The 22,689-nt window shown below is 39.3% G+C and overlaps 2 protein-coding genes across 2 annotated transcripts; both read left to right on the forward strand.

Moving 5' to 3' along the window:
• Positions 1–3,863: 3,863 nt before the first annotated feature.
• Positions 3,864–5,483, forward strand: LOC144632723 (uncharacterized). The gene has a single exon (XM_078491441.1). It carries the CDS (start codon positions 4,282–4,284, stop codon positions 4,969–4,971), a length of 690 nt encoding a protein of 229 aa, XP_078347567.1. The 5' UTR covers positions 3,864–4,281; the 3' UTR covers positions 4,972–5,483.
• Positions 5,484–12,003: 6,520 nt separating this feature from the next.
• LOC144632702 (nudC domain-containing protein 3-like) lies at positions 12,004–20,377 on the forward strand. Its single transcript, XM_078491411.1, has 6 exons — positions 12,004–12,267; positions 15,322–15,465; positions 16,622–16,797; positions 17,400–17,638; positions 18,165–18,442; positions 19,737–20,377. The coding sequence occupies exons 1-6, from the start codon at positions 12,085–12,087 to the stop codon at positions 19,839–19,841; spliced, it is 1,125 nt and encodes a 374-aa protein (XP_078347537.1). The 5' UTR covers positions 12,004–12,084; the 3' UTR covers positions 19,842–20,377.
• Positions 20,378–22,689: the final 2,312 nt, after the last annotated feature.

The raw sequence follows: 22,689 nt of genomic DNA on the forward strand, positions 1-22,689 counted from the left end.
CACACCCGTCACACGTCATCTACAAAGGCAAGTGTAATTGTGGAGTAACATACATTGGAGAAACAGCACGCAACCTCGAGGTTCGTGTTAACGAACATTCAGATGTCAATAAGCAGTCAGAGCCAGCCAAGCACATCAGAAAACACCCTAATCACAAGTTCACGTGGAATGTTTTAACCACTGCCCACTCATGGTTAAAAAGAAGAATAAAAGAAGCATTCTACATTGCACGCTACCACCCTGAACTAAACAAACAAACTGGTGTTATCTGAACTATAAGAACGATGAGCGTATGCAGATTGTTTTCACTCTGATGATGATCGAACAGATCGAAAACGTTTAGGGCCTGTTTATATGGAGGAGAGTTGTCCCTGGTAGGAGGGTAACCCTCCATACCGAGCCACCCCGGGTGAGAGAGCTTTTCATACGTTTCTTTATAAATAGCTGCGAACCGTTTATATGAGAAATTGCAAAGTTGACTCGGGGGGCAGGGTGACCCTGGGTGGAGGGTCACTCGCTTTGAAGGGAGGGTGACCCTGGGGAGCGAGCCAACTTTTTTTCATATAAACAGTTTGGTTATTTTTGCCTCGCCTACCAGGGACAAGTTGACACATACGAAGCATGCGCAAACGCTAAAATCAGCAAAAACAAAAGTGCAGATAAATTGAAATTGAAGTCGGCGGTAAATTAGTCCAAAAAATGGTCTTGGTCGACGATTCAGCGTTCCTGATTTTAGAAAAAGCAGCCATAATAGATGTTTCAAAACAACTCTCGCCAGGCTTTTGAACCGAGAGGGCCAAGTTTTGACTCGGTCAACAGGGACAACTTTCTCATCTAAACGCTCGGCAAAAGATGGCTCGGGGAAGAGGTAACCCTCCTACCAGGGACAACTCTCCTCCATATAAACAGGCCCTTAGAATCAATTTTTAACAGCTTTTACCTTAAGTTTTATTTTTAATCAGGCGACATGTTTCGGCCTCTCGCTATGAGCCCCATCATCCGGACTGATCGGTTTCTTAGATCTCGCCTCACCGTTATTTTCTTTGTGAAGAATTCGATGTTCCAATTTGAAGAAGATCAGGGGACGTCCGCAGACCTTGTGATACCGTAAAATTCCGAAATACCCTCCCCCCCCCCCCCAAATTTCGGACGCAAAAAGCTTTCCGGAAATATTGAAGGGCTTGTTTTGTATTTGACGTTGTACCACAACTCGCTCGGAAGATAAAGGTCTTAACACTACTATTAGCCTGAATGTGTCCAATAATGTGAAATGTGTGAAACTCAGAGATGCTGATTGCTTCTCCGGCAAGGACATTTTAAGGAAAAATACGCAAAATGAGACGTTATCAAGAGAATGTTTGTTAGTTTAGCATATTTCATCTTAAATTTTACGCTGTCAATTTATTTAGTTTTAGGTATTTCTGGTATTTCGCAAAATACCGCAATTACTCACATATAATCTGTAACAAAGGAAATTCTTGGATTTTGCTTGCTTGCAAGATACCACAACCATCTATATCACAATGAGAAATTAGAGTAGCTAGACCAGTGAAAAAGAAAAGAAGGTGAAAGAGCTAGAATAACGGCAGATAACGTTCATCAGTGAAGTAAGAATGAAGAACCCAGTATATGACCTCGCTCACCATGGGTCCCCAATAGCTCAGTGGTTAGAGCGTTCCAACCGGTAATCTGGAAGGTTATGGGTTCGACTTCCGTTGATGAACTCGGAAAATATTTTTTCCGAGTATTTGACTTGCGACCACTTCTCCACTTATTTTCGACATACTTGTTGGTGCAGGGAAAGTCAAATGCTCTGTGAAACGAATTGTTCACGCTTTGTTTATTACAAGCAATTATCCTGAACTGTGATTAAACTATCTGGATGCAGTAGTTACCAGGAGTCATGATGGTACATATCATGGGTTTCCGTGGACCCCACGCACTTAGGCCTCCGTCCCCGATCCCCGTTCATGTACATAGTTACTAAACCATTTCTCTTACCCGTATAAAAAACACTGTAGTTGGAACGTTTTAGATTAAAATGAAATTACTTTGGAAAGAAATGACGGTACAGTATATCTAATTCAGCTTGGTGGAGAAATGAGGTTACTGAATCAGTTCGTGACACAAGTTACTCGGATCAAACCAATGAGGTGTTTCACAAGTTTACTAGCCAAAAGTAATCATTTTTTTAACTCCGTTATTCATTATCTCGATACAACAATAGTTATACGTATTGATCCTAGCTACGAACCTAGTTACAGTGTTTATACATGTTTATCTGCGTTTCTATTGGTTTTGTAGTCGGACCTTTAGCGTCCCCACGCGCATATATAAGCCGCGTTTAGCGTCCTTTTTCAATATAGTTTTGCAAGATTCGAGTTTATCACAAGTACTTTCGTTAGACGTATTCTTAACCTTTGGCACAAGCGGGACCGATATGTAAGTAACTTTTTAATTTGTTTAGTTTTAATCGCATAGTAATCGGGCGAAAGTACACGAATGAACGTTTATTGTACAGTTTTAATTGATTTATGATCGCAAAATGAGTAAATTGGATCAAACACTTTGTGGATCATGGAGTGAACGCCCACCATTGAAAATAGCAACTTAAGTACTTTGGGCTGTAAATCAGCCACACGTATCCATAGTGTATTTGTTATGTTAGAATCTCGCTCGTTTACCTTTTAAATGTAGTTTATTCTAGTTTGTTTGTAATTTTAGCCGCATTAATTATTGTCGTTTAATTTTGGACACGCGTTTTGACCATGTATTACGTAACATTTCATCTAAATTGATAAGAATTTCGTTATATTGTTAATTTTCAGTTTACGATCGTTTATCCTTGATCGTTGATTCTTAAATCGAAGCAATAAATCGCCGTTAACCGTCAACTTTGGTTTTCCGTGGTTAATTTGCACCTTCGAAGACGACCCGTAAGATAGTCCCAAACACCTCGTTACCACACGCCTTAAAGCGACACGCCTAGAAGTTTGTTTTGTTTTGATTTCGTTTTGGCACAGTCGCTGCAAGCGCCACACAGTCAGAATAGCTCGCCCACCCGTGACGTGATGAGATTAATTCTTTGTCATGAGACGCGCTTGCAGGAAGTCTTAGAAGTTGTATTCAACTTTACTAAGTACAAGGGCTACTTCATCGAAGTTGCTAGGTAACATGAAAATTCCTCGTTGCGTAACACTGACGTGACTGTTTTCAGAATACCGTTTCAATGAGTGTTCACGCTTCTTCCCTTAAGTACCTCACCAAAAAGGACACTTGTTTCCTGTATAAAGCTATTTATTTTTCGATATTAAAATTCTGAGAAGGATGCGCAGGCGGAAATATGTCAAAGGAATTCTATAGTAATAAAAATGTTGTTCAGTTCTTTGAATAGTTAGCATAACTTATATATCAACCCCTTTTGCCTGAAGCAAATAGCTAAAATCGTTTTAAAACAAAAAACCGCCCTCCGGCTGAAATTTCACACATCTATTTTACGTCACAAGCCCTGGAGCACGTGACTTCATGTGTCAATCACATTTTCCTGAGTATTAAGTTGAGTATGACCTCAGGAAGTTAAGGTGACTCCCTTTTGTCAACTTGTTCTGTGTACGTGCATGTTGGCATAGACTTTCTTAAAGTTTTATCTATCTGGCGGAAAAATTCGTCGCGCATAAGAGTTGACTTAGTTGTGGCAAGTGTAACATTGGCATTTAATTTTCAAATTATTTTGTAACATGGTTACGTATATTTTATAGATTTTTTTATACTTGAGTCTGTCTTCTTGTGTGGTGTAATGTTTTTTGTTGTTGTTTTTCTGTGTGTGTGATGTTGTTCAGTTTTTAAGAGGAAAGCAGTAGTAAGTCCCGTGCGTTCAAACATGACGACTTCCGGCTAGTGTGTGGTCATTTGACATTCACCGCAAAGGAAATGCTCTTCATTCACATGTACAATAAAACAATGCTCTGCTCAGTGCCCCCACAAAACGTCAGCAGGAATTAATACCGCAGGGCGGCAGGGCGTTTGGTTAAAATTTGACCTAAGTCTTTTGTATACTGGTCGCTAAACAAAAGATTGTGTGATGTTAGCGTATCAAATGTGAAGAACATTCCAGAGTCTCTCATCCGTAAGAAATTTTAAAGTCACATGTCTCTAATCTGTCGAGTATTGCTATTATATACGCTTGTAAACAAAGTGAAATATGCATTCAAGGTTATAACACAACACCGGTAGTGTCTCAGGCTAGCTCGCATCAACCGCTCGACTCCCGCCGCCGTCGCCATGAACAAGTGGATGCTATCGCGATATAAGGTTCGATTTAAAGGCCGCACAATCGATGTTTACAGCGCCTTCTACGACATATTAACCTGCCTTGTACAAATTCATTTAGACGCTTTATTCTTGTTTGGCTCAATCGTGTTAGCCCTTCAAGTGATGTGGAAGAAATTGTTTCCTACTTCGCAGCAAAAAGTAACGAACAGAGATATTCTCCCATCAGAAGACCACGGATCTCGGACATTTACCGCAAGGGAGTTACGGCAGTACGACGGTGTTCAAGACAGAAGAATATATATTGCCGTCAATGGAAAAGTGTTTGATACCACAAATACAAAGGATATTCAATTTCTGGATGGACCTTTCAACTGCCTTGCAGGTCGGGATGCCAGCCGTGCGTTAGCGACCTTTTCCCTAAATGAACAATTGAATAACTTATCTGAAAATATAGACGACTTATCGGATCTTAATCCGCTCCAAATGGATAGTCTTTTTCACTGGGAGATGCAGTATTCAGAGAGATATCCATGCGTAGGACGGCTCGTACGAAGGCATCAACCACGTGCTCTGCAACAGGCTTGCATTAAAACAATTTGTGCTACTATTGGCGAACTGAAAGGTCCGTTGCGAAAGAAGGTGGTAGATGAACTGCCGCTACCAAGACTGCTCAGAAATAAAATTGTATATTCTGGATAAGATTGTACAAGTTTCACCGCTGTGTATATATCCCGTTAATGTTCAACCAGCTGGCTGGCCAATCAGATTATCAATTATTTTGCCTTAGTTGCTCCAATTTCTAAACATTTTTTGTACAGGCTTTTTGCAGTGGAAAAAGGCTAAAAATCTCTGTCGTTACGTGTTAAGGATTACATGTTTGTGGCTTCCATTAAACATGCTGGTATTAAACCTCAGCCTATCAACTCAAACATTGCGATCTTGTTCAAGTAGTCAAAGGCATTGTGCCATTTGTATTCATTGTTTACACGGAATAATAGTGGCAGTTATCCAAGACTAGATGAATGTAAATTGACAAACGACTCAAACCAAATGCAAAAGCATCTATGCCGTAAAGAATTGATGTACATAGCAAGATTATAAATAGATTGTCTTCATGGGCTTCTGCACTGCAGGCTAAGTGCTCACAGCCCGAGATCAAAGTATTTTTAGATCTTTAATTTTAATGACAATAAAAAGAGAATAAAATGGAACATTGTAGTGAATTCTTGCAGAAAACTGGAACAATAGCCCTCAGCGGCGGTGAATAACTTTACCAAAATAAATCTTATCGGTAAGCTTTTTGCAGATAAAACATTGAGATATTTTTCGCATCTGGTTCTAAGCCCTCAGCGGTGGTCGATAACTTTCTCAAAATAACTCTTATCGGTAGGCTTTTAACAGGTAAAACAGTGAGATATTTTTCGTAAAGTTCAAGTGTTTGTGGATTTCGCTGTACCATGACTTCCGCTGCTATGTCTGTGGCTAATTGCGTCACAAACAGAAAATCGTAGAAAGCGCACTTCCAGTGTTTGCTTTTCAGTTAGCAGAAGTTTATTGTGTGTGTCTTCACACAGAGGGCGGAAGGAAACTAAGGGGTGGAAAGTAAAAACACCTCGCCGGAGAGCTACGCCGCTTCGATTACATGTCACCAAAACGCAGGTTTTGTCAGCAAACAGCCGACGGGGACTACAAAAGAATGAACGGAAATGGACGAAAAAAGTATGACTGACTGACCAACCGACCGACCGACTTGCTGGAAAGGCCTTTTACCTTTTCTTCGGACGTTAGCAATCAGTTCAAGCAACAATTGCATGAAAGATATGGTCAGAGATAGCTCAGTTTTTAAAAAGCAATAAATACAGTATGTATTGCTCTGTTATCTGCCTAAGTTCTGACACACTGGGGAGAGGGGGGCCCTTGTGTTTCAGTTCCGACTCGGCTCCGGTCCCGTTGTTTCTGTTTCACATTGCCTCTAGTGTGTTTCATTTCCGACATGGACGACCAAGTCAGTTGTGCATCACACTGTGACAATGTGTTTCAGTTGTGACTTAATGCGGAATTAACAAAAGAAAATCAGTTCTTTGAACAAAGCCTACGGCATGTCTCAGATTGTTGCAGATGTTGGTAAATATGTGAACACTTTTTAACTTGAGAAAAGGCCAACGGACAATACAAAGAACCGGATCCTGGTGGATCTGATCAGTAAATACGCCTAATCACGGTAATCGACGCCATTTCTGATTTTGCATTTGACGAGTAGGCAAAGCGGGTAGAAACTACAGTGTTGAATGGAAACCGACGGCAAATATCTTCTACAAAAATTGAATTCTGAACAACTTTTAAATATGAATTGTAAAGTTAAGATACTAGGAAAAAGTTTTTATTCGCCGAGTTTGAAGGATGCAGCTGGGTTAGAAAGCGTTCAGTTACGTTTTTTTAAAATTTCCCATACATTTGTCTATATTTTTTCCGCGGTTCGTGGTAAAAATTATAGACAAATGTATGGAAAAATTAAAAACGTAACTGAACGCTTTCTAGCCCAGCCGGACAACCTTCAAACTTGACGAATAAAACCTTTTTCCAAGCATCTTAACTTTGCAATTCATAAGTTGTCCAGAATTCAATTTTTGTAGAAGATATTTGCCGTCGGATTCCCATACAAACACTGTAATTTCTACCCGCTTTACCTACTCGTCAAAATGGCGTCGAAAACCTTGATAAGGCAGAAACAGCAAGGCTGACCGTATGGTAGAGGGATTGAACTTGTATATTTTCTTAATGTTACAGAGTACAATAACGTTTGAAAGTTTGCGTCATCTCGTCTGTGTTTCTGTAGTAAAGGAGCCAACAGAAGGTAACTTAAACTGATAAAAAGATGAAATGGGTTCTTGAACCTGAGAGCTATCTGATGATGATTTTTATTGTAACAAAAAATATTTTGACCGGAGGGTTAAGGCTGTGAGACCCAACAAGATTAAACAATTGAACAGCATTAAGAAAGGTACTCAAATGGGCTTGTATTTCTCTTAAGTTCCGACACCCTAGCCTGAATTTCAGACATCCCTCTGTGGTCGCCTACTGTAGGCGACCACAGAGGGATGTCTGAAATTCAGGCTACCGACACCCTAGGTCAAGCTACAGCGAAATCTTGATGTTTTAACCTCTTTATTCCAAAGGATACGTTCAAACAAACCAGCAGAAAGACGGACGATTTTCTTAAAACATTTTTTCTAAAACCGCCGGTGTTCCTAAAACACTTTATTTAAAAAAAATGCGCCTAGATTTCCTCTATTCCTCTCAGAACACGCTGATGTTTTCTGTGCTTCGTGGGGTTATATTAATTTGCATTCTATTTTTAGACCTCGCGCGCTTCACTATTATTCTTTACTGATAGTACAAGACCCATTGGTGACCATCAAACTTTGTCAAATGACCAATATCACCGTGATCTTTCATGTGATTTTTTCTGAGCAATCTTTAAGGCACTTGAAACTCGCCCCAGTTCCCTGCGCAACCTTGAATTGGCCATTCTCGTACCTCGAGTCTTCGTCCCTTCTGCGCAGGCTTGAAGAAACGAGCGACTCTCGAAACTTCCGCTGGAGGGCCGATGTTGATTGGTTTTCGAAAGACAATGGAAACCACCGGAAGTAAACCAGATTTCCAATATGGCGGAAAGAACACAAGAGAAGTGGTGAACTCCAAATCTTGTCAGTAGATGCTGCAACGATTTAAGAAAACATTCGATTGATCTTAACAGAACAAAAACCAGTAACGAATCAGTTTTAATTCTACTGGAGAGGCTTAGGAAAAGGTAGATGAATCATAAATTATATTTCGTGCTTTCGAGCCGACAGGCCTAGGATCGCAGACTGCACGCGTGAGAGTTTATGTAATCTCTTCGACGGCGAGGCCGTTATAACCTGCTTCATCGGTTGCTGCAACCGAGCTGCTAGAAGAAGGAGTGCCCAAATTACTTGTCCTACCATGGGGAATATTAATCAACTGTAGCCGCAACCCAAAACTGTGGACTGAGATTTTGATTTGATCTTCACAAATTTATTATATATCCAGCGGTAGGTTTCTATGCCGTACCTGGCCGTAGTATTTATTTAAAGTTTTATGGACGTAATTTTACTTACAGAGCGAATGGAATAGAATATTGTTCAATGTTATTTTTAGCATTTGCTCTGTGAACGTACATTTTTCTCTACTACCTTGCAAATCACAATGAAAACTGAGTTTACATAATCAGTTATATAAAATTACTGGATTGGTCAGCTAGCTCGACACTGCCAGGCAGTCAAAATCCTTTAACTTACATTGTAAGTGACCCTCTTGGTGACACCTTTCATTAGGAAACATTAATTCGTTATTTTACCTTTCTTTAAGTTTTGATATTTTGACCATCATTGAAAATGAAAGGACACTATGATATTTCTCTGATGCCTGACAATCAGTATTTTTGTTTGTGTTGAATCCAAGGTACTAACTGCAGAAAATGTTTAAAAAAAATACCTTTGTACCCTGGTGCTTATGACAATGTGATGTTGAAATTCCCAGTACCCTATTTATGATGTTCAATTAGGTTATTAAAGAACTATACCCTATTGGGTGACACCCCTTGTTAGCTTTATGTGGGGGTATCAAGTATACGGTTTACCCCTCCACTCTGGATCCCCATAGGAGAATGCCTTTTTACTAACACTTCCAGTTTAGTTTCAGAGACCTGAGATACCATTCTTAAGCTACTTATGACTAAGGTCACATAATTTTAGTTTACTCCAAGTTCATGTTCAAATCAGTGGCGAGAGTGCTCATCCTCCACCAATGTTACCCGGGTTCGATTCCCACACCAAGCCTAATATGTGGGTTTGTTGTTGGTTCTGGTCCTTGCTAGCCTGCAGATACAGCCGCCTCTCACACTCTGATCTGCTTGCTGCATGAGAGGTGGCTGTATACACAGGCTAGGTCCTTGCTCCAAGGATTTTTCTCTGGGTTCTCGAGTATTCGTCCCTCCACAAAAAAAAAAACAACTTTTGCTGCGCTCCGAACGCAGCAAGCGGATCGGAGCGTTAGAGTCGGTTGTATTCACAGGCTACAACACTGCTAAATTCCACTTCAATCTGGAATCAGTGGGATTGGAAGAGCCACTATGTAGAAGATTTTTCATTTTCATGTTTTCATATTATTTATTAATTCCATTCCAAAATTACAAAGATAAATATAAAGCAAAACAAGTAGAAAAAGAGAAATGGAAAAGGGCAAAATATAGCTAGCTAATTTGATGCCCTGGTTAAAATAACAATAATAATTTACAAAAAAAATTAACTTAACATAGGAGAGGAAGAGGTATGAATTAATTAATACTGAGCAAAATAATACTGGTAGAGTGCTTTTTTAAAATGTTTTCTGGTTGGCAAGTTATGTATAGATAAAGGAAGGTCATTTCAATAGTAACATCCAATAAAAGTGGGGCAAAATTCCCTTATATTTATTGTGGAGAAACCGAAATTTAAATATTGTAAGGATGCACTTCGAGTATCGTAAATTATTATGTTGCTCAGATACCAGAGATAAGGTGTAGAGGAAAGAGTGCACAATATTAACTCAATATTAACTCCTGGTTCAGGGACTGCTGATAAAATACTTCTTTCCATCCCCCCTGGCTCCCAGTCCTCACTACCTCCTGGAAGTACCCTTTTGATGACACATATAAAAACAAACAGCCCAATATCTATGAAGTCTAATCTGATGCCAAAGGCCACACTGGATCTAGAGAAGGCCCCAGGCCCCTTATGGTTAAAAAAAAGCCCCAAAGGGCCCAAAATTTCCACCCCTCTTCCATTATGATTACCTGTGAATCTGCTGTATAAGGCAGATATTTATATAACAAGGTTGCCACAGCTCAGGAGAGGTTTTCAGGATATGATATGGCTGATAAAATAATGTCTTAGAAAAGTTTGGGAATTTTTATCAGAATTAGAGAAAACTGATATTACAAAGAAAAGTCTGGGAAATTTATCCTTAGTTAAAATCTACATTTGAGCCTAGTGGCCGATCAGGCCAGAGCTTATCCCGGTTTCTGTAGCACAAAGCGACTAAGAATATTTCTTCTACCCCCCTGGATGGGATTCTAATCCATCGCAGGGTTACCTCCAGCAGTAAATTCGCTGGTACTCATTTATACACCCGGGTGGGGAAAGCCACTACAAGAGTAAAGTGCCTTGCCCAAGAATACAATGCAGTACCGTGGCGGGCCAGTGCTTGAACCTAGACCGCTCAATCTGGAGTCCAGCTCCTTAATTATTAGGCTACCCTGCCACCCTAAATTTATCCTTAGTCAACTTCAATTTTGACAGTTTGACTTGTCAACAACAAATGAAACAAAACAAAAAAGGAAAGAAAAGAAACAGGCTATCTTTGTGATAGGTGGAAAGGATGGCTGTAGGGGATGGTCAGAGGCTGCAATTTTACCTGATTTCTAAATTTTCTTGGTCAAGGAAATTAAGTCTTACCAGGGAATTTGAAAACTATGTTAGAGATCAAAAGCTAGAGCTGGTCCCAAGGGTGTCCAGCTTGTAACAAAACAATTTAGAAATTTAGTTGAATGGGTGCATCAATGCTTAGTTTGATCAATAATATCAAAATAATTAAAATATTATTGAAATCGTCTTTTACAGCAGTTTTCACAGCTTTTTGGATGAAAGTTAAGCCTATTAATGGTTGTACATGTTTCAGTATGCTTGTGGATTTGTTTCCCTATTTAATTAAAACACAAAGTAAGCTCTTTTACTTTAAATAAGACAAACAGTTTTACTGTTGGCAAACTACAAATTAACCACCACTCGTCTGCACTGCTTTGTCAATATAATTATTAGGTTTTCAAACAATCTTACAATTTAATTTATAGAAACAGATTTACAGGATTTCCCAAACAATACAGCTATTAAAAATTGTGATACACAGTATGACCATTAAAAACTATAGCTATCTTTAACATCGCCTGTTAAAATAGCAATCCACAATTTACATACCATGCCAGTCAAAGCAATCTATATGTGTTTCGTCCACAATGTGCAACAGTTAAACCTTATTTTAACCCTCGTATGATTTAAAGACTTATTCTGCCGTTTTCAGGAGCTCTATATAACAGATTTTGTTTCTGTACCAGGGTTTCGAGGTGAGCAAAGATGAGTTGAAAATTCTTCAGGTTCCCCAGTGGCTTTATAGTGTTATAGTGTTGATGAGTTAAAATTTGTAGAAGTCTGCGAGCGACTGCGAACACAATCCATAAATCCGCAAAAGATGCGGTCATTTGGAAAACAAGAACTTGCCGAAAACGGCTGACAGGACAGGCAGAACATCTCTTTCCAACAGTAATGATCTAAAGGATCTCCAGTTGCTTGCCGTTCAGTAGAATCTCTCCTAAGGTTTTATCTTTCCTCCACTTCAGACGCCATCTTTCTTTTTAGCGGTCAGGCATGCGCAATTCAACCGGAAGTCCGATATTTTCGGACTTCCAATCGGAACATTCCAGGGTCGCTCGTTTCCTGACCGCGGGTCAAAGGGAACGAAGACCCTGGGTACGAGGATGTGAATTGGCAATAACCACATTCTCGTCCCCGCCCCATAGGCCTTTCGTTTTTCTTAGCCGGCTTGGCACGAGCTCGTGCCAAGCCAGCGGGACCTGGGACGAGTTTGGATGATTCGCAGGCTCAACAAGGAACCAGCCTGACACGGAACTAAACCTTAACTCGTCGAGAACTCGTCACGTTTCGTTTATGTACTAAAAGAAAATTTCCCTTTGCAAAAATGGATACTGCTAAGTTTGACGATATACTTATGGGAATATTGCAGCACTGTGAACATGTAGAACCTTTTCTGGATGCAATCTTCAGCTTTTTAGCTCGCAGAACGGACTTCTTTCAGGTGATGCACGATCGAGGTGATAAGATGGGTTTTCCTCCAGGCGTGGCTGAAAAGATTGTTTTAAAGGTAAATACCACAGCATGTGCTTCATTGTTCAAGCTTTAAGGTGATGGTAGTGCTAACAAAAAAACGAAGCAGAGACAACTATCAGTAGAACACTCAATAGTTCAATATTAAAGCAGTAACTAGTGTAGCCAGGGATATGAAAGTGCTGCGGAAATTTGCATGTATGAAGTGTGCAATTTGGAACAAGGATTGCATATTAGTATAGGTAATCATACGGTTTTTCTCGTTCAATTTGGAATAAATTTGCACGAGTGAGATGACAAAAAGATGACATTAGCGGCGAGTGCAATTTCGGCTCGATCAGGTGTATACCTGAGCCCCATAGATGCCAAGTTTATTGGTTGGTATGGAGTGAGAAATTGACTTGCCTCGAAGGAGCATTAGTGAGACCCAGAGGGGGTAACTTCTAGGGGGTCTGGGGGTATACTCCCCCAGAAAATTTTTTTTTTTAATGTACGTTGCAGAGAAGCAATTTCCTTCATTATGGGCAATTGTTTGTTGTTTTTAAACTCTTCCCTACTCGATTAGCGTTCATCTTTACCAAAGTACAGCTGAAAGTATATCTCTTTATTTAAATTATTAAGACTTTTTCCTCAAGTTGTAGTATTTTTAAAAAAAGCGTGATATTTTGTCTGAATGGCGTGGTTGCGTGAGATTGGGTCAAAAAGAGTGAGTCTCACGCCAAAAGCGTGAGACTTGGCATCTATGGAGCCCGCGATGTGGTCATGTGATACTGGTTAGCGGATAGCTTGTTTTGACAGCTGTCAATTGACCATAACATGGATGTCCAATTTCCTATCGTCTTTCAGTCAATCATAATTCAGAATATGTAATTTCTGACGTTTGAATGAATGAATTAGACAGAAATTACTATTCTGGCGGCATGATTGAGAGGTTCGCAGGTTGTTATGGGATGTCTAGGTATATATAGGTTTTGGCGGGAGATTTAGGTCATTCTATGTCGTCAGTCCTCGTCTTCGCTTGCTGACTGACTGACGCATCCTCAATAAACTCTTCACATTGAATGTCTCGTGTTAGTGTAGTCAGAATATCGATGTGTTGTTTGCACTGGTGCTACACTTTTTGTACCGGTGTTACACCTTTTTGCACTGGTGTTACAACTGAACTGCTTTGCTCTCAGCCAATAAGAATCGAGTATTTTTTTCATATATATCATAACAAGGGATAAATATTAAGGGATTATATAAAGTTTGAGAAGTCTGAAGCAATAAGTGGTGGTGGAGTGTACCTGTAGTCTAAGTCTTTTGCAAATTTTGTGAGATACGTATTCAACACCTTTTTGGGTTTTATTCAAAATTGACAGCCCACAATTGCGAGAGATGAAAATGTTGCCTTAATATGCAGTCTTGAAGTCAACGTTATTAAAAAAAGTAAAAAATCTCTCCCACTGGCAGTGCCAAAGTCACAAATCATGTTATCTGGTTTGCCTGTGGTAAGCTTTTTTCTGGTTTGCTTGCATTTAGTTTGTGTTGGGTAGGGAATACTATCAGAAAAGGTACTTAAAAATACTTATCAAATTTTTTGTGAAAATATGTCAAAGCCTGTGTAATTGAAATTGTCAAATTGCTAATAGAAGATAAAGTCTGATCATTTTTTGCTAGACATGCCCATCCACTAAGAGATCCGAAATGCAGAAGTTTTCCAACATAATGACAGCTGACAGTACCTATCAGGAAATGTCACTTTTAAGCTTACAGTGTAACTTGTTTATGGCGAACTTGACATTATTAACCTAATTGCCGTCACATATACAAAATATTCCTATCAAATATGTCATCATGCACAACACCGGGAAACCACAGGGTCGAACAGAGGTCAAAACAACAAGGACAGTCCAGTTTATCCTTATGATTGTATTTGGCTTAATGCAAGGCTCAACCAATGCTAAGCGCATTCTGGTCTGCTGAAAGTGAAGCTCCACCACAGCACAGAACATTCTGGTCCGCTAAAAACAAGGCTCTACCACAGTGCAGTGCATTGTGGTCTACTGAAAGCGAGGCTCTACCACAACACAGAGCTGCAGTATTTAAACTTCTAAGCTTGTTTATGTTTCTTAAAAAACAAGCCTATGGCTGCAATTTCTATTAGTACGTATATTTGATCTTAAGTACGAAAGTCATATTTGGCTGCAGAATAGACTAAATGACAATAATTAATTGGGATTACCTCTTTTGTCCAATATTGCACACTCTCCTGGGCACTGTATCCTAGTGGGAAAATTTTTGACAGGAAACAAGACCCACCTGGTCAGTCATTTGATTATCCACGAAACATTGGCTAGTGGTGGCAAGCTCTTAAAGATCGTTTACATTTCATGCTGCTTGTGGTGGGTACAAGTGTATTGTTTGAGGCCACAGACAATGATGTTGTCCATAGAGTGTGAGAGGTAGAGTTTTAACTCCTATAGCTGAACATTTTTAAAAATGTTCAGCTTATTAAAAGGAATCCCAGAGGAACAGTTGTGAATACTGTAAAGATGCTCAGCAATGTGTTCTCATAGGTGCCTTCCAGTTTCACAAATGTTGGCAGTAATCAACATCCTCAGACTGGCAGATGAAACAGTCATGGATGTTATGTGGGCTCTAAGGGCCTTGTAGAACAGTTGAGATGTATTGCACTAATGTCTTACATATCAGGCAGCAAGAGCGTTAACAGGGAAACTTTCTGATATCAGTCATGACATCTAGATCAAGATGTTGCCCTCATCCACTGTCAGTGGATGAGGGCAACATCTTGGTCTAGATGTCATCAGAGTGTGTGAAAATATAATTCACCAGGGATTTTGTCCCACCAATTTACCTTGTTTCGGGTTTTTTAATTTTACAAATATATTTACACTTTATTCGGGAGTTGCCAGGTAAACTTCAATATTCCTCCAATATGCTACTTTAGCTTTAAGGTTTCATCTCCCATTTCCCCAAAATAAAATCAAGACATTCCATTTTTCTACTGGGACCAACCCATCACCTTTCAGAGACAGTCTCTCAAAGAGCTCTACTAACCATGAGTTTATATTTACTGTTTGTTTCTTAGATCTTCAAAACCTATCAACAAATTGTTGCAGGGAGTATTGCAAAAACAAGCCAAGCACAGGAAAAGAAACTAAAAAACAGAACTTCAAAAGCCAGGGATAACGTGCCTTCAGTTTGTTCTTCAGATAATGGAACCACCAACAATGTGAGTTGCTACATGCTGTATTTTTTAGTGAAGGGAAGGGTACACTATGACTTTGCTCTGGTTTTAGATTGTCACCTTTATCTATTCAAGCCTTGCAATTGATTTTCAAATTGGTGTGTTTTCCCAAAAGCAGAAATGTCACACAGAGATAAGTCCTTGCAAACTTTGTTGTATTGTTTTTTTTTTCCAGTTCTGAGCTCACAAAGTAAGAAAGATCTAAAAAATATTATAATTATAATAAAAGAAATGAAACCCTGTCCTAACTTTTAATATGGGTATGCAAGTTTGATAGCAGGCCCACGTTGTTCAAAGGGTGGATAGCGCTATCCACTGGATAAATCACTTTCTGGTGGATAGCAAAGTAGTTTTTTTTATGACAGTTATCCACTGGAAAGTATTCATCCAGTGGATAGCGTTATCCACCCATTGAACAACTGGGCCCAGGTGTACAACTTTTTCTTACTGGAAACAATCCAACAAATCACTGACTGACCAAACAGCAGCATAACAAATAACATGACTGTTTTACAGTAGTTGTTGTCAAATCAAACTAAGAATGTAGCAGGTACACAGTACAGTAAGTTTGCTTTAGAACTTTGGGCAGTGGAGTGAAGAACAGTGAAATAATCTATGGAGCATGAGCTTGGACAGACTTTGGAAGCTTACAGGTGTACTCCCAAAGCACTATCAACACTATCAACTGACACACTAGCCTCTCACACAGTAATTTTTAGGGGCAATTGTATATCACTCACGATCACTCTTAAAGTGACTGCATGGGAGGCTAACTGAATGCAAATTATTTTGTTCCTTATACAAGCAACCTAGCTGGCTAATGAATTTATATAATGTTATGCACATAGTGCCTTTACAAATCATACTTACAGCTGCTTTCAGTGTTACATGCATAGCTGCTATCTTTCTACATCCATCTTTCGACATCATCGTTCAACGTGCTGCATGAAACATGCTAATCCAAACCAATGAATACTGGTGTTGGTTCCATGAAATGAGCCCACAAGTTCAGAAGGTTGTGCTAGTGGGCTGTGATTGGTGGATTTCAATCTTTTTTGTTCGTTTAACACGTTGAAAGATGGATATGGATAGAAAGCCGCTATGCATGTAACACTGAAAGTGAGTGTAACTGTGACTGTAGGCTGGTCCATCAGGTGTTGTGCCTACAGACTCAGCAGTGGTACCTCCAGCAGTCACTTCAGTTGAAGTAGAAACATTACCGACCACTGAACAAACAGAAGCTCAACAGTCAGAAGCCAAAGCTGAAGCCTCATGCAGTGCTAATACAAGCTCGGCATCAGGTCCAAATCTTGCAAGGTACATAAAAAAAAAGAAACAGCACCACTAGTCACATATTCTAAGATTATGGCTTTATATTAACAGTCTAACCAGTGTGTTAAATAAAGTAACTAAACCTGGTCTTTGAGGTACTCATTGTTACAAATATCTTGATACCTTACAATCCAAATGACTTAAGCCTTCCATGTGAATAATTTTTTATCTTAGTATTGCTTTGATTAATTTTGAACTGGAAATTTCAGTCTTTCAACTAAAAAATGCAATCATCCAACCATAGCCTTTTGTAATTATTAAATATTGATTGGATTAATGACAAGTTCTATGTATGTGTTTCCATCTCTGTAAGAGAGGTGATATTAAATTAGAGAAAATTTTGCAACATCATAATAAATTATTATGCACTAGAAAAAACACCAAACAAGGGGTGGGAACCATGAGTGAAAGGAATAGAAAGTTGTTACTGCCACATCTCTCCCCACCCCCTTATTTCCCACTTTCTTTGACTGCTTTATCTCAGTCAAAAAACAAACCTCTATACTCTTTTTAAGCTTTCAGGTTAATGCTTGCTCCAAATACAAAAAAAATCAATCTTTTATAACTTCCCTAATTTGTTTTTTCAGTTCCTCTCATTCAAAGGAAGATGTAAAAAACAGTGAGAGTAAAGGGTTGATTCCTGGCAAGTCAGCTGATTGCTTCAATGGTGCAGTCCTTGATAGGTATTCCTGGTCACAAACTATACATGATATTGAAGTCAAAATTCCAGTGCCAAGCTCAGTAACAAAAGGGCGTGATGTTGGTGTGGAAATCAAGAGTTCCCATTTGAAAGTTTGGTTAAAGAAAGGTGGCTCTCCTGAACCAGGTGCAGTTCTCAGTCCTTTAATACATGGGCAAGTTTAGTTTTATACACATAACAGAAACTTTGTGGTATATGCACTGTAAATAGACAATACCATTCAGAGACTCCTTTGCAGTAAACAACAATGAAGATGAATTGTTCAACAATGACACAAGCATAGGACAAAGCAAAAATCTGAGTCCCCCTATGGGAATCGAGCCCATGGCCTCCAAGAAACTGCTCAGGGGAGGCCATGGGTTTGATTCCCGTTGGGGACTCAGATTTTTTCTTTGTCCCACACTCATGTCATTGTTGAACAATTCATCTTCATTATTTCTCACCAAGCTTAAAATTTACCACCTTTATTATTTACTAAACAACATATATTTTACAAAAGATAAGGATATCAAGCTAAAGATGCCATCATGATGTATACCAGTTGCTGGTGTTGTCTCAGTAGTCCCCCTGGTCCCAAAGGGTTTTTTCTGACTTCTTGTAACTTACCTTGTTACACTGGATCAATGTTAAATTGATTTCTGACTTTTAACAGGCAGCAATGTTCTTGTTGATGGAAAACTTCAATGGTCAGTTAAGTGTGAAGATTCAATGTGGCTACTTGAAAGTGGAAAACATATCATTGTTAACTTGGACAAAACAGAGGAAAGGTTTTGGACAGCTGTTCTGGAAGGAGATGCAGAAATAGACAAGACGAAGGTCGACACCACACGAGACATTAGTGACTTTGATGAACAAACTCAGAGTGATTTTCAGCATGTTATGTATGACCACCATCAGAAGCTGCAGGGAAAACCAACTAGTCAGGAATTGGTATGTACATGTAACGTAAATGGCAATATGTCAGTAAGCTCTTTATAGTGCACAACTGATCAAAACATCCAAATGTTTTGGAGTAATATTGTGGTTGTTTCTTTTGAATTCAATTTCAGCCATTTATACATGCAGGGCAACAACTGTCTTTATTCTGTTGTCAACTTTCTCTAAACGGACACCTCCATAAGATGGACACCTCCATAAGACGGACACCTCTATAAGACGGACACCTCCATAAGACGGACACCTCTATAAGACGGACACCTCCATAAGACGGACACCTCTATAAGACGGACACCTCCATAAGACGGACACGTGATGACGGTCCCTGCCGTTTTTCTGTCATTTTACTGTAACCAAACTCCCTATAAGACGGACACCTCTCTAAAACGGACAACGGACACTTTGAAATCATTAACGGACACAAAGAAGTGTGTTTATCATGTATTATTGGCGAAAATACTTTCAAACTTCGTATCGACCTAAAGCAGCGCCCTAAGTCCCCTAAGGATACATCTGTGCCAAGCTTACTAACCAAAAACAATTACGCTTTAACGGATTACTTCTCTGCTTACGTATATGGACACTAAAGAGGTCGTTTCTACTTACAGTATTACAGTTTGTAGAAGCTCTCAATTTTTGCCTTAACAAGCCGGAATATGCGGTCCTTTTATTATTTTAGTCTTGTTGCAGTTAGCAAAGGTTTGTTGCATTGCGCAAAGGTTTAGCTTTATTATCTCAGAATTACTGGTGTCATGCTACCTCGACTCTCTACAGAGCGGACACCTCTCTATAAGACGGACAGCTGCGGCCGGTCCCGAAGGTGTCCGTCTTAGAAAGAGTTAACTGTAACCCATTTGTTTCAAATACTTATTGACTAATAATTCTTTCTTCACTTGTTGTGTCTCTGCACATGCGGTGTTCAATCACGAAACACAAAAAATTTAAAAAATACAAAATGGCATGCAGTTTGGGAATATTCAACTTGGGTTTACATAAAAGTACTGTCAAATTCTCCAAACGTTGTCTTGCATTTGCGTCAAGCTAGTATGTAAACAAGGTGACAAGTTTTTAATTTCTTTTCATAAAATAAAGCCCTAGCTTTATCCATCCGTTATCATTTATGAGGGCAATTATTGCAACACATTGATAAAACCACTTGCATGTTACATTGTACTTTGAACTATAGGTTTATAGTCAAGTTGCGGGGAAATTTAACAACCGGGCTATATTATAGTGTGCAGTTGGGTCTTTAAATTAATTGTTACGCGGTGATTGTCTTTTAAAACAGAAAACTCACGAGCTTCTCAAGCAGGCATGGAACGCCAAAGGATCGCCATTTGCTGGTACAGAATTTGATCCATCAAAAGTCAATATATCACCAAGTTATGGCTGAATGCTGTTCGTTATGCTAAAGTGCCGGCATTCATTGCTATTGCGAAATGTTAATATTTAAGAATAAAAAGAAGTCAAGTTTTTTTGTATATGAAGATTTTTTAGAAACATATGAGAAGAGAAATAAAAAGAACTATGTAAGAATTTTAATTTTATAAGACTTAAATGAACGTTTTTTGTTGATTTGCAAGCCTTTGGTTTTGTGTTTGTAATAAAGGACCTAAAGCTTTCGTCACGGTCTTAGTACCGGGAGACACAATGTATGTCTAGAAAATACAGCCAAAGCTATTACGGAGGTATCTTCAGTATAATTAGTTAACTACATGTATACCTTCAGGAAATAGATTAAGCCGAGCACTTAAATTAAAGACATGGATATACGCTACATAATGAACAATTTTCTCTATTCGACAATCAAGTTAAACACGCATAATATTTTTAAGGTTGCTTTTTTTGTCAAATTATTTATTCAGTTGGATTGGAAACCGTAAATGCATCTGCAGTTAGTAATTTTTTAATTAAACTGTTAAGAATGTAGTACTGTTGTCAATTTTTTCTTGTGGTTTGTACTTTAGAGCGGGGCTTTGTCATTATTTTCAGCATTGTTGTAGCTTTTCACGGTACTTGTTAAACAAAGCTTGCACATCAGTTATCATTTCCTCTTTCAGTTAATCAAGTGCTGGTTTGCCTTCAGGTTCTGACACAGCAATGTTATCTGTGAGCTCTTTACCTGCAACACAAAGTATAATTGAAAAGAGAATTATTTACTTGGTAGAGTATCGGAAATTGTCGCCAATTTTTCCTGCATAGCGTAGCGTTCTCGTACGAATGAAGAGTTTTCCACTCTTTGGCCGCGCGGGAATTGAAAGTGAGGGCACCCTACCTTATTTTATTCCCTCTCTCAAATTTGGGCCCGCTATGTGGAAACGTCCGCTAGGAAGTCTAGAAGGAAAATGTTATCTCGGCAGAGATTGAGTTTCGCTCTAAAGACCATAGCTGTTAAAGTACCAACTCTAAGGCCAAATCTTTCTTAATAACGCCTGTTTTTGCTGCTGCTTGTGCTGCCAAAGGCCAAGAGAAAATAAAACGTCCTGGTGAGCTGGGGATAACTAACTGTTGTGAAAGCTGATTTGATCTCAGATCAGACCGCCGGGTTTTTGCTTTGTTTTTTAGTGCCTTTTCCCTGAGCCTGCCATTTTGATTTCCCACAGGAAAACACCTCCTCTGTTGGTCCTACTCCCCTAGTGTATTGCAACCGAGACCATTCGTTTTTTCTGGTGTAAATTTAAGTCGGGTTTTAGAAAAAAAATTAAGCTTAAACGACTTTTACGTCTAAAATGGTGTCCCTCGCGTTTCTTACACTAAAACGATTTGCTCGTCCAAAAAAATTCCGCCGGTATTCTAGTGTGAAATCGACCAATTTGTATTTCCTTAGATCCACCACTAGCCACCTCCACTTCAGTGAATACATTGTCGCAGCGATTTGTCGCAGACGTGTACACACGCTGTGACAACGCTGCTTTCGCTCATTTTGCGCTGCGATTAGTCGCAGAATTCAAAAATGCACCATATCAACGAGGCAACATGTTGCAGCGACTTGTCGCCTAGTGTGTCCGGACCTTTACTGTATCAAATAATACAAAACATCAACTGATCAAGAAACTTCGGCGTCCTTCGCACTTCCTAAATGGCAGAACTCACTGTTACGCTGTGGTCCGATGTGGGAATCCAGCTTTTGTGATCCGAGATCGTGGGATCATACCGTATTTATTCGATTACAAGTAAGCGCCCACCTCGAATAAGCGCCCACCCCCACCCCCTTCAAAAAGTACTGAAGTGCACAAGAGGCGGAGGAGTACTTAAATTATTATTGAAATTGAAATTAAAATTGACTATAAGGTACTACTAAGAAACTTCCCTGAAGACCAGGTTTTCTTAGTATTTTTAAGAAACTTGGCCATGAACAGTTAAAATTCTGCTTTGGTACATCTTCACGTTTTATTATTATTGTTTTGTTGTAAAATAAACTTACCACTTCCGAGAAATGGCAAAAATTTAATAAGCGCCTAGCCCCAAATAAGCGCCCACCCCGAATACCGTAAATGATCTACTAAACGCTCACTCTCAAATAAACGCCTCGTTTCTAATTAACTCCTCCCCTGAAGTGTAAAGTTTGTATTAGACGCCCCTCTCTAATAAACGCCCCGTGTCTAATAGACGCCCCTCTCCAAGAATCATCTTAAAAACCAAGGAAATGCTTCATAGAGTAAAATCACGCAATTAAGTTAGTTTTTTGCTTGACTGGGACATCGAAGAGGTTAACAACGCCAACATGGTTGACCCCGATGACGATAAAAACGTCGATATCGAACTATGAACGACATCTCTAGGCTTTGCATTGGTGCAGATTAGATTAGTCTTTTACTCGCCAACTCTGTTATGACTGTTATGTATCTTACTCCGCTTGAAAACTACCCATCCTATTTGTTTTGTTGACGTTGTTACTGTTTAATTGAAATAAACGCTTTCTTTAACAAACGCCTCATATCTATTTAACGCCTTCCCTAGGACCCCAAAAATTTAATAGACGCCCGGGCGTTTATTAGATCATTTACGGTAAGCGCCCACTCTCAAGGTCAAAAAATTTACGGTAAATAGTAAGGATGGGCCGATACTCGATACCAAATATTCGATACATCGATATTTTGACAATGTTGAAAAGTATCGATACTTTCGAAAAATATCGCACTTTCGATACGTTTTCGATACTGCACACGTGACCTGAGCCTGCAGTCTTCTGGTCATCACCTGACGTTTAAAAATGCACTTTTGCGCAAACAAATATTGAT

Source organism: Oculina patagonica, chromosome 12 (genome assembly GCF_052425735.1).
Source record: "Oculina patagonica isolate OP01 chromosome 12, crgOcupat, whole genome shotgun sequence".
In the NCBI taxonomy this organism is placed as follows: Eukaryota; Metazoa; Cnidaria; class Anthozoa; order Scleractinia; family Oculinidae; genus Oculina; species Oculina patagonica.

What these genes read in the sequence shown, in the direction of transcription:
- LOC144632702 (XM_078491411.1), top strand. Translation starts at nt 12,085, where the DNA reads ATGGATACTGCTAAGTTTGACGATATACTTATGGGAATATTGCAGCAC. An exon ending in TCAGGTCCAAATCTTGCAAG is followed by an intron (nt 16,798 to 17,399) that starts GTACATAAAAAA and finishes TTGTTTTTTCAG; the next exon opens with TTCCTCTCATTCAAAGGAAG. An exon ending in AACCAACTAGTCAGGAATTG is followed by an intron (nt 18,443 to 19,736) that starts GTATGTACATGT and finishes CTTTTAAAACAG; the next exon opens with AAAACTCACGAGCTTCTCAA.
- LOC144632723 (XM_078491441.1), top strand. Translation starts at nt 4,282, where the DNA reads ATGAACAAGTGGATGCTATCGCGATATAAGGTTCGATTTAAAGGCCGC.